This window comes from Protopterus annectens, chromosome 1.part1 (assembly GCF_019279795.1).
Source record: "Protopterus annectens isolate FY-2018-M chromosome 1.part1, PAN1.0, whole genome shotgun sequence".
Lineage (NCBI taxonomy): Eukaryota > Metazoa > Chordata > Ceratodontiformes > Protopteridae > Protopterus > Protopterus annectens.
In genome coordinates this window covers 187,898,099-187,911,186 of record NC_056726.1, presented here as the reverse complement: position 1 = coordinate 187,911,186, position 13,088 = coordinate 187,898,099, and the positions used below count along the sequence as shown (strand labels likewise).

Genomic DNA, 13,088 nt, shown 5'->3' with positions numbered 1-13,088 from the left:
GGGTTTCTATGACCTTAGGAACCTGCCTGCTTCCCTCACTAATTTCCTAGGCTTATCCACCCTCCTGTGGCACTTGCATTTATGCTTTCGGAGGCCTCCATCATAAGACACGCCTGCTAACGACACCAAGAGTGACATCCCCTGGCTTACAGTAAGGAGCTTTTGGTGCTCCAGGAAGACATTCAGATTTTTAGCTGCACTTTTTATAATCTTTTTTCTTGAAATCAGAGCACTTGCTGCAAGCTGATATGGGATGCATCTCCTCCAGACAGAAGAGAACTGACACTGAAGGTGGAAGTCCTCTGGTATGATCTGCTGACCATAGGCACACTTTTTTTTTTGAGGAAAATAATCAACTTTGGAGAAACACCAACAGCACACTCAAAAGTGTGTAGTGCTTGCAACAATTAATCAGAAAAGGAATAAAAAAAAAAATTCCACAAGGGCTCTTAAAGCTCTGGAAGCTAGCTAGATAATACCAGCAAACTGACAACTGAACACTACGATAAGGCAAAAAAAAAAAAAAGTGCAGAAGAAAAACAAAATTCTGCACAGCTAGTACTTTTGTTCCTGTTAATGCCCCAATAATTAGTGCATTTCACAATAATATGTGTTAGAAACAAATTAGAGAGCTGTATGTTGCACATGAACGTATTAAGCATATAATTTAACTCGGCAGGAGTTTGATGCTTTACAAAGATTAAAATTCTGATATTGTGATAAAACAAGCTGACAAGAGTGTGGCTACTGTTATTTTGGATAAGAATATGTATGTAAATTCTATTAATGAACTTTTGATGGATGAAAATGTGTTTAAGAAAATTTCTTCTGTTATGCTTCAAGGTATTATTCATAGAGTTAATAGTTTTATTTATGATTTGCAAGTTTCTAATGACATCTCTGTAGAATTGTTTAATTTTTTATCAGTCCCTTACCCAATGACCCCTTTTCAGTAATGGACTTCCGAAGATCCATAAAAATCTACAGACTCAGGCTATGAGGCCTACTGTGTCAGGTATAGCCAGGGTCACCAAACCCATTTCAACATATATTGAACATACGTTGAGCCCTTTTTCTTGAAAGAAGTTAGAAGTTATTTAAAGGACACAGGAGATTTTTTGAATAAATTTTATAAATGGTATGAGATTAACAAATGTACAAAATTTTACTTTGTAACTCCAGATATAGTCCCACTGTACTGTTACACCTAATGAGTACGACATAGAAGCTATTAGACAATTTCTATGTAATAAGAGAGAATATACTAGAAGGAAGATTGAGACAATCTGTTTATTGTTTGAAACTGTTCTTGAAAATAATGTCTTTATGTCTGAACGATATCATCAGATAAATGGGGTGGCCATGGGTACTTCCATGGTCAATACATATGCTAACTCAACACTTGACTATTGGGAAAAGAATTTTGTTTTTGATAATAGGCATTCACTTTCTTCACATATTGCCTTTTAATCATGATTTGTTGACAATGTCTTTTTAATGTGGACAGGAAATGAACAAGATTTGAGAACCTTTGTACAATATCTTAATAGCACCACTGGCTTCCTTAAGTTTAAGTTGAACTTTTCTACACAATAAATTGTATTTCTTGATGTTTATTTAAGAAAGCCAATAGAGTGCAAACTGATGTACAGGCTATTAGGTTCCTGCATAAAAATAGTATGCAAGATCAGGTTTATAATGAACAGATTAAAGATCTAGATAAGGAATTTATTGCAAAAAATATGAAAAAGGATTATTAAAGCATATTAAAGAATATGTAGACAGTGAGAGAGTTTTCAGCTAATCCTCATTTCACATACAATGGCTATGAGAGTCACAATAAGGATAAAGTCTTAGAGAAGAATCGCATAAGATATATAACAAATTATAATATTGGGACAAAAGGTGTCCTGAATATAGTTAGAAATAACTGGACTATTCTAAGTGCTCAACCAGAGCTGGTAGATATAGTGGGTAATGACCCATCATTTTCTTATATAAAAAAAATAAATAAATCTTAACCAACAGTTACGTTTTAAAGAGCTAAAGAATACCAATATAGTTAGAAATAATTATAAAGCTGGTACTGTTCCATGTTTAAGTTGTACGAACTGTAAGTTTATCTTAAAAGATAAGCTTTTTATACATCCCGCAACTCAGAAGTTTGAAATTAAATGCTTTGCCATATGTAGTACTGAAAATGTGGTTTATTTGGCCACTTGTCTAACCTGTTCTGCATTCTATATAGGAAAATGTAGTAGGAGATTAAAAGAAAGAACAACAGAACATGATTCTGATATTAAAAGGAAGATTATGACTAATGCTCTGGCAAAGCACTGTTTAGAGAAAGGCTTAGACCATACTTTTGGATTTAGGATTGTTCAAGTAGTGTATCCGAATGTTAGGAGTGGTGATTTTAAAAATAAGTTGGAAGTTGCAGAATACAGATGGATCGTGAAGCTTAATGCAGATAAGGAGCTAGGGCTTACTGCGGCAGTTAGTATTAAACCTGTTCTAATGGAAAAGCAGATGAGACTATAAAGTAAGATGTGCTATCATGTTAAATAAGTGCCTGCCATGCAGCATATTTGGGACTGATTCCCAGTCGATGCTTGTAAAAAAAATTGTTACTTTTTCTTATTATTACTTATTTAATTCAATTAATGCCTTAATGTTTTATTTTGATAGGATGGCTGTCTCATGTGTTTTATATAAAACAGTTAAGTGTTTAATTGTTTTACTCACTGCACTCAAGTAGGGTTGTTCTAACCTGAAAACTTTACGTGCTTTTACCTTTGTTATTTTGTTGGCTATTAAATTTGCTTCCTGACTTCGCTGGCTTGGCTCCTTCCTTTTGGATTTTGTTGTTTTTGCTGTTAATCAGTGTTTGCTCAATCCTGTCTTCCTTTTTTAGGGAAATGGTCCTGAACATAGAATAGATAGCAGAAATACATTAACCTTCTACCAGGTAACTGCATATTCCACTTCATACATTCTGTAAATTAAGTAGGTAGGTGCCAGGGAGAGGGACAGGCTGGGACAGATGACAACACCAGAAAAATGTAGGCTGCAGATTCTAAAGATATGAGTGTTTGTTCAGGTGCATAAACAATAACTGACTAACCTCAGTTTGAATGCTACTGCACAAACACAGAGGGGAACTCTAGTGTGCAGCAGGCTTCCCCTATGGTCTATTTCAGTAGCTAAACCATGGAAGAACAATTTCTGATGAAGTCCTGCATGATACAAATAGCATTACCCTACTCTCAGTCTCTGAATGAACTTCAACATATGTCAGTGTAGCAGACATAAGTGACAGGGATGGGTGCTTACCGAAACCTTCTAAACCCAGCAGGATTGATGGGGCTTCTATGATCTTAGGAACCTGCCTGCTTCTCTCACTAATCTCCTAGGCTTATCCACCCTCCTGTGGCACTTGCATTTATGCTTTCTGGGCCCTCCATCATAAGACACGCCTGTCAAAGACATCAAGAGTGACATCCCCGGCTTACAGTAAGGAGCTTTTGTTGCTCCAGAAAGACATTCAGATTTTTAGCTGCACTTTTTATGATTTCTTTTCCTTAACAAAAAAAAAAAAAAAAAAAAAAATGGGATGTACCTCCTCCAGACAGAACACAACAGACATTGAAGGTGGAAGTCCTCTGGTATGATCTGCTGACCACAGGCACTTTTTTTATTTTTTTTTATTTTTTTTTTTTTGAGGAAAGTAATCAACTTTAGAGAAACTCTAACAGCACACTTAAGTGTGCAGTGCTTGCAACAATTAAGGAATAAAACACATTTCCATAAGGGCACTTACAGCTCTGGAAAGCTATCTGGATGATACCAGCAAAATGACAACTGAGCACTATGTGGCAAAAAAAAAAAGTACAGAAGAAGAAAAACAAAATTATGCAGACCACTCTACCATTGGGATGTTCAAAATTTGGGATGTCAGGGCAGATGTCTGCCTATTGCTAAATACCAAACTGCAACGAATGATACAGCAGTGGTGATCCCCATGACAAACATTTGCTTTTCACAAAATTTAGTGAAAAGTGGAAAATAAGAAGTTATGTACCTACCATAACGTTCCATGTTAGTTGTCTTCTCTCGCCTTCTTTCTTGCTTGATGGGTTTTTAGCTCGAGAACTCCTTTTACCAGCTCGAGGCAGCCCCATATCCCATGATGCAAGGCAGGAAGTACCCAGATCTCGTTTGTTGATAAAACACCAAGCATAAAATACTTCCCAAAGGAAGAAGAAACTTACAGATGGAAAAAGGACCAGGTCTGAATGGTCTTTAGCATAATAGTTTCTATACAAGGTCTGTCCAGGCCAGGGGAAGGAGGGAGGGTCGAAAAGAAAGAAGTGAGAAGACAACTAACATGGAACGTTATGGTAGGTACATAACTTAATGTTAAGTTGTCAATCTCGCCTTCATTCTTGCTTGATGGGACCGCGTCCCTAGCACCTCTATCCTGGGTGGCTCAATGGAACAAACTCTTGAGGACTGTAGAGCCAAAACTGGCTCTGTCCCTGGAGGCCAAGTCCAATTTGTAATGGGAAACAAAAGTGTGAGGAGTGGCCCAAATAGTGTCCAAAGGCAGTCTAGCTTGAAAAGCTGTAGAAGTAGCTAAACTCCTAGTTGAATGTGCTTTAGGTTTTGAGCACAGCTGTTTTCCCCTGATCGTATAAATTTCAGTGATGACCAGCCATCTGGACAAAGTCACTTTAGAAACAGGAAGGCCTTTTTTATTATCCGCATAGGAAACAAAAAGTTGATCAGATTTTCTAAGTTTTTTTGTTCTGTCCAAATAATATCTCATGAATAGTTAGGAAAAAATACGGGGAGATCAATGGATTGATTCAGATTGTTTTTTGGCGTTTTTTACCTTAGGTAAAAAGGATGGATTAGTTCTCAAAGATACTCTGTCTTTGTGAAATCAAATAAAGAGCATGAAGTTCAGACACCCTCCTGGCAGATGTAATAGCCACTAGGAATAAAGTTTTCCAAGAAAGATATTTCAGGGAACAAGAAACAGCTGGCTCAAGAATCAAGGATGTCAGCACTAAATTTAGATCCCACTGAGGAGGAGGATTCCTGATTGGAGGCAAGAAGGCCCTGCAGAGCCTATGGGACATAATATTATGATCTGCTATCCTGACATGAAAATTAGAAATAGCAGCCAACTGAACTCTGACTGTGGAAGAAGAGGAGCCTGCATGCTAAGTCCAGAACTGCCTGAACAGATCAATATTTTGGAGAGGATTTTAGTGAAGTTACTATGATATCTCTAACTGGGTTAGAGATCAAAGGAAGCCTGGCTAAGGAAGGAAGTGGAGCAACCATGCTGTGAGGTTGAGAGAAGGAATTGACCGGTGCAGCTGACGGATTGGTGAATCAGTAGATCTGGCACTGGGTCCAGATGCCACGGCTGCACCAAAGGTGACGATTGAGGAACGGAAACCAAACTTGTCGAGGCCAGTAAGGCAATGAGAATCAAATTGGCTCTCAACGGAGTAGCTTTTTCTTGAGAGGGATCAGAGGAAATGGAGGAAGGCATAAAGAAGTCCCTGGGGCCAATCCTGGGTCAGAGCGGGGATGGCCTGATAGAGGGAAGAGGCTGAAGAAGTCTGGACATTTGCTGTTTTGGGAGTAGCAAAAAGATCGCAACATGGACGACCCATTCCAGAAAAATCTCTTCCGCTATGGATTGCTTGAGAGACCACGCATGAGAATAGCTCTGCTCAATCTGTCCGCTATAATGTTGGTTTTCCCAGCTATCAGAAACCGATGAGAGGAGATCGCCCATTGCCATAGTCTGTTTGTTGATATACCAAACTACAGACATGTTGTCTGTGTGGACCTCATCTCCAGGACATTTATGTGCAGATGGTACGTTGCCACGCCCCATGAACCATCCTGCCCTGATAATGACCCCACCCATCAGGGAGGCATCCGTGGTGACAGTGGCAGCACCTGCCTTGGTGAACCTGAGACGATGTGATCCACCACGCAAGATGTTCTTTTTGATGTTTGTGACACCAGAATCTGGTGACGCATTGCGAGTTGCTGGTATGACCACTGTGTGAACAGCATCGACTGAAGGAGGCGGAAGAAGAGTGATGGCCGCAGCCATGAGACCTAATACCTTTAGAACCATTCTGGCCTGTATCTTCTTGCTGGCCAGAATGATCCTGACATGAGTCTGAATGTCTGAAACTCTTTGTTCTGTAAGGGTAGCTGACATCCGAACAGTGTTTAAGTTTATGAAGGTAATAGACTGATGACTTTTCGGGTTGACTGAGATGCCCAAATGAGAACAAAGGTCTATTGTGTAATCCCTGGCCTGTATAAGCTGATGCCTGGTGGTGGCTGACAGGAGCCAGTCGTGACCACTGCCATGCATTTGGTGAACACTCTGGGGCTGTAGTGAGACCAAAGGGCAGGGCTCTGAACTGGAAATGACTGCGGAGAAATCTCCTTGAGCGCTGTGAATTTTGATGTGATATCCTGAAGATCTATTGAGCACATCCAGTTGTCCTTCTGTAAGAAGGGCAGAATTGACTGAAGAGTGACCATTCGAATCTTGTCTTCCTGACAGACTTGTTGAGTCTGCTGAGATCCAATATTGGTCTTTTGGGGACCAAAAGAACCAATGGTCTATTGTAACTGGCTGAATGGCTCGCTTTTGCAGTAGTTTTTCGATTTCTAACTCTGCAATGTCCCTTAGACCGGTGGTACATCTGGGAAGGGAACTTGAGGGAAGGACTTTCCTCGAAAGGAATTATGTAACCCTTGGATATGATCGACTGTACCATCTCTGTCTGAGTGAGGGAATGCAGGCTTTCTGGTACAGTGATAATCTTCCAACACCTCAGGGATGCTGAAAAGGCTTCTCAGGAAGAGACTCCCTGTTGCCCTGGTTCTTGGACCCCTCTGCCTCTAGGGGTAAACTGACCACGCCACCCTTCTGTCCTTTGGGATAAGGCCCTAGAGGGGTGGAAAACGACTCTCAACAGCAGAAAGAGTCTTGCCGCCCTGCTCACACCTGGTCAAGGTCTCCTTCACTTGAGGGCCAAACAAAGCTGACCCATCAAAGGGAGAAGATCCGCGAAAATCACCACCTGTGCCTGCGGCTCTCTACTTAATCCCATCCATGGCATAGCCCGCTCATGTTCTACCTCGCTCCATCCATATGGAGGAGTTAGCAATGGAATTGAGGGTTCCTAGCTTTGGGCCCCTGCAGCTGTAGGATCCTGAACTACTTCTCCCAGCTCCTTCAGATATCTCTCTGGAGTCTGGTGAAGTGACAAAGATAATTCAGCTTAACGATAGCAAGGGTCGCTGAGGAAAAATCCCGCTGCCGCATTCCCTATCCATGGTCCTAGAATGTTTGTCACTAAGGCCTCCTAGGGACTGGCTCTACAGAGTCAGGAGCTGTAGGTATACTGACTCATCCTCAGAGTTTCCCTCTGTTTCAGAAGTTCTAGGATGTCTGAGAAGGAGACATCCTCAGAGGGGATCTAGGGATCCTCTGACTCATCAAAGTCAGTATCCAGTGACAGACTCCTCTTCTAGGAGGATCTCCCGAGAACATCAGAGGATCCTCGGAAAGAGGGGAAATTGGGGAAACCTGAGGCGGAGGATCTCTGGGTCCTGTAGCAAGAGAAGTGGAGAGAGATGTCCAGTAGTACAGGAGGTACTGTAGCAAGAAGTGGCAGAGAGTCAACAGGTGGTACAATAGGAGAGACGAGGAAGAGACTGCTGACTGATACGAGGCAGATGTCGGAGCCGAGCTGACAAGGGTCCGATGCCACTCACCCCTCGGAGGAGACCATGGAAGCCCGACCACCCATCCCTCAAGGAAGAGGAGATAAGAGTAGGGGCTGAAGGAACAGAAGGAGGTATCTGTCCTCCAGAGACTCCAACTCCAAACTCTGGGGTAGAGTCGTGGACCAACAGTCGCCTGCTGAGACGGACTGTGTAGCATTTGGGCCAGTACCTGTGACTTGAGTAATCAGGTCATGATCTGACAACCTGGATGACCTTGAAGATCGGCTTCCTGGAATGGGCCATCGGAGCCGACATTTACAGATCCTGTCGGCACCGATTTTTTCGAGCCCAGACGAATGTATCGGGCATGGGTGTCGGAGCCTAACGGAGCCGACACTTGACCCTGAGGATCAACGACTCTCTGGCTGAAGGAGTGGCAAATAGCACAGGAGTCCTGCAGGTGAAGAGGGCCCAAACAGTACAGGCAAGAAGTGTGACCGTCTGTCAGAGACATCTTCTGACAGCACGAGTCACACTTCTTAAAACCTGAAACCCTCTCCTTAGACATGGTGCCTAACACAACACACAGAGACACACCAGTCAAAATTAAATTAAACAAACACCAAGAGGTATTTTATAAAAAACACCAACACACACACACCCTAACAGGGGGGGGATGGGATAGGGAAAAATTGACTAACTAAAAATTTAAGAGACAGGGATTTCTGTCAGAAAAAGGTTAGAATTAAAATTAAACTATCAAAAAATTAGTTTTAAACTAAAAGGGGCTTGAAAATATCACAAAGTGAATTACTTACCAGGAGCTGGTAAAGAGAAGACCTCCCAAGCGAAGCGGCAAACGAGATCTGGGTACTTCCTGCCTTGCATCATGGGATGCTGGTAAAAGGAGTTCTCGGATTGACAACTTAACATGAAAGTGGTTATGTATTGGTTTATGCATCTTCCAGTCAAGTACTATATGAAAATGCGATATCTGCATAACGTATGTTCCATTTAAATGCAGATATAAGTAGAAGTGCACCTTCCAAGTCTTAGTATGTAGATATTTATGCACTGTAATATACTTATATAATGCTTTGACAAAATTAAAGGCTGCTGCAGATTTTCACATTAAGGCATGCTAAACTGCACTGCTAAAGGCAGTGGTTATAGACAATTATTTATTTACCTTTGCTGCTCTAGAAATCGAATTTGGGGAGTTGAGACCAATAAGCTGACCAAGAATACGCTTCATCTCTTCTGTTACTCTTTCATCTGGTTGCTCTGAAGAAAAATAAGAGGTACATTACTTATGCAGAAATGCAAGCACAATATTTTTGTTGACAATAAGCAAAATATGATAATTCAAAATCATGCAGTTAATGCAATTAATATCTTTCTGGCAATATGTGATTTACAACATTTATGAAACTATTTCTAGAAATATAACTCTTTACATTCAACACTGCATGCCAGGGATGCCCTAATTGGTCAATGCTACTGCTTGTCACACATGCCACAGCATGTAATATCAAATGGCTCTATCCATCTTGAAATGCTAATGGCTAGCACGATTCCTCACAATCACAATTTCAGCACCATCCCCATTACTGTGGAAGTACCTGACTGAGCAGAACCCCCATCCCAGAGTGGGTAATATGGCATCAAGCAACTTCTTCCCACCCCCCTACCCCCTCCAGGCGTCTCCAGCTACCAAGACGTTTGATGAACTCAACTTGGTTGTAGTCAGGGTTCCACCCCTCCATGTCATGGAGTTGAGCTAAATCTTTTGCTTATTTCATCTAGAGAGTGCTGACAGAAGAACTGACGTGCACAGTAATGCACAATTTTGTTTTGAAATCAGTGAAAAGTTACATAATCGATGTGGAAAGAAGTTTTATCAGCAATGGAAAAGATGCTATTCAAGCAGGCTTAAGGATTGAATCAAATTTGTACCATGAGATGGGTTTTTAGGTAGAAGCACTGGTCTACATACTTTGGCTGAAAAATAAGTGAAATTTGAAGTGGAAAAACTAAATACAGCAGTACCCGCATCAACTGATCTTCAACAAGTCCTTTTGCAATAAGTCTGCTATCATATTTACCACCGATGTGTTGTTTTTATTGAGGGATCTTAGCAAATTATTAGCTCCTGATCTGTAATTGCCATGCTTTTGAGTGTGTGTGACAGTGCACGTAAGGATGCACATCAATCTCATCTCCAGGAATGACCTTGAGAACAGAAAACAATACGGATATAAAATTAAAAACAGATATAATCTTACCATATTAGCTGATCTATGATAGAGTTCCCCTGACGGGTCTGTGTTGAATCTTCCCTATCAATCAGTATTTGACCTCCCCCGCATCACATACGGGGCTACACACTGTGATGCAGTGTACTGGCTACCAAAGGCACACATCCATAGGGTCCATCAGTTTGCTTTATGTCACCATTGAGTACCTTTAAGCAAACCAAGTAACAATGAAAATCTGATGCCTGCAAATCTCAGTGTGACACATTAACCATCATAATCTAACCCTCCAGACAAGAGGTAAATATTTTGTAAACGGCGCAACTTACTCCATCTTGGTGGTGGTTTCTCTCTTCCTTTCTACTGAACTAATCTCTCTTGCACAGTTATCCTTCCTACAGGTATGGATCTTCTCTACCTCCTTTCCTCTCCACTGTTATACTCCCCTTCTTCGCATGATTTCAGTTCTAGCTAATCTCCATATTATTTACTACTTATTATTTGTAGTTACAATGTATTCTATAAGTCATATGCCATGCTCATATTTCTTTTATTGTATGTACATTGGTTGTGTTTTTTTTATATTAAGCTGCTATACAAATTTGTACTTTCTTATCTCTTAAGCTCCCAGGCTGAATGTGTAAATGGACCAATGAAACCAAAGTTCTACCCTGGTTAACAAATTTATATAAATATAAAAGTATATTGTGGAAGGACTTACTTGTCTGTCTTATAGGGAACTTCAACAGCAGAAGCTGATGGATGAGATCACTTATCCACAGGCAGAACATAAAAAGGGTATTGCATACTCAAAGGGGATTCTTTCATAGATAATCTGATTTATTAACAAATTACAATCAAAAAGGAGAGAGGGGTCTCTACTTGTGCTAAATCCAAAGCATTTACCAATGGGAATGAAATACAGGTTCACATAGGAGCCCAGAGAGCGAAGTCTTGGGGTCTTAACTTCCCAAATACAGCCTAAAGCACCAAGTTACAGTTGAAACAATAATTAATGCAGTAAGAACACTGGGGATATGTCTGCAATACAGAAATTCCAGCAGCAGGCACAGGATAGAGCCATTCCTATGAAACAATGAAGATTCAAGTGAAAAATTTGCAAATACACGATTAGATGCACAATGCCAAAAAACAAACAAAAAAAAACAATGCAGTTAGAAACCTACATGGAAAGTTCCTACCTGCCATCTATCCTTGGTGCAACGGTCATTATCTTAAGCCATTGATCCACCTTAGGTAACACAGATCTGCTGGCATGTCCATGTTGTGAGGTTTCCTCTCACTCTCTCATGAGTTCTTCTATTGCATATCTCCAAAAGACCAGCTATGGCCTGAAACTTTGAGGTCCTAAGGGCAAAGGTTATGGCTACCAGAAAAGCATTCTTCATTGAAAAACTAACACTGTTGATGTAGCAGGCTTAAATTGCTGACAGGGAAGCCTGTCTACCATGATGACCAGGTCTCATGCAGAGAAGGGGCTTCTTCAAAGTAGAATGGAGATGCAGCACTCCTTTAAGAAACTATTTAACCAGCCAGTGCTTGGCCATAATCCTGCTCATCACAAGGTAATGATGCACACAAAAAGCTAACAAACACCATGACCATGCATTCATTAAGTTCCAACTAACTTGGGTGTTGAAAGCAAGTCAACTATCTGCAATGCTGACCAACCAGGGCTGTATGCAGTGCAGTCCTGCCCAAATTGATGGCCATTTCCACACAGAGTCACAGGTCTGCAAAATGAAAGGCTTCCTTGCAGCCACAGTAACTTCTGTGACCCCAGCCTGCAGATATGTTGGGATCAATAAGTGTACATTAGCAACCAGATCTTGCAGTGGAACCACCCGTTGCCCAATAGTGAGGAGAGCTTTGGCATAAACCAGAGCATTTATTTGCTAGTGACCTGACAGCTTGGAACTACATCCACTTTGGTCACCAGAGTGTCATGAATGCATTTACCTGTTTCTTCCCTGAACTTCACTACGAGACCAGAATAAGGAAGAATGGTGGGAATGCATACAAGAACATCTTATTCCTAGGGAAAGAAAATACCACTACTGCTTTTTTTCTCTCATCTAGCTGAACCTAAAAAATGATGTGGCATTTTTTTTCCTCAAGCAGCTAACGGATTGGTCTCTTGATTATCCCATTTTGTGAAAACCATGATGAGTCATGATCTCTGATTTTCAACTCCAAAAAAGGAATGATGGATGAACTACTGAGTCAGTGATACCCATAATTATGGTCCGTTGTCAGACAAGAAACATCACCTCATAGAAGGTGAGTGCAAACATATGGCAACCTTGTATATTTAGGATCTACATAGTGGCCTGCTTGCCTGACTTCATAAAGGGTGGACTTTCAGAGGCCTTTAGGTTCAGCATTACTGCTCCAAGTTGGTGATGTAAAGTCTCCACCATGCCTTGGAACACACTTGGCAATGCACCATCTGAGACCTGATGTAAGCTCTCCAGCTCATAAGTGAGATGTCAATCATCAGCATCAATGATAGCTTTGAGTGCAGAAAGGAAAGGCCCATCAAAAAGGTACAATGACAAAGGTCTCACACCAGAAGTCCATCCATGAGCAGATGGTTGCTTCAAAACCACGACACCTATCAAAACAATTGCAACACCTGCATCTTCAGGTGTACAAACAGTGCCATAAAGACTAGGGCAGTAATTAAGCCCTGATAGTTCAGCAGAGTCTGATTCTGGACCCTACACTGTTGTCCTACCCAATTCAGCAAAGAACGTGACGGCTTTCTCTGCCCTTTCCAACAGCAGGAATGACTGATGATTAAGAGTGTCCTACTCTGTCCCAGTAGAAGAGTTCTGGCTAAGGAGAAAACAAACGGCATTCTTCAGTTTGTGGTTACTCTCAGGGACTGTATCCAAGAAGCACCCACAAGCAGGCTGCCCTCTAGAGACATCTCAGACAGGGCTAGATTGAACTAATCATCTAGGTATGGGAATACAAGGAAATTCTTCCGTAAATCTTCAGACTTCTGCCACCACAGCCAGCACATTGTTG

General features: G+C 41.2%; 1 protein-coding gene across 1 annotated transcript in view; it reads right to left on the bottom strand.

Moving 5' to 3' along the window:
* The window catches only part of TTK (TTK protein kinase), a gene marked incomplete at its 5' end in the record, with an annotated part of 1,887,454 nt that overhangs the window by 160,535 nt on the left and 1,713,831 nt on the right, over nt 1-13,088 (bottom strand). Inside the window, 1 exon segment of the mRNA XM_044074056.1 lies at nt 8,969-9,063. Coding sequence (XP_043929991.1) covers nt 8,969-9,063 — 95 coding nt within the window.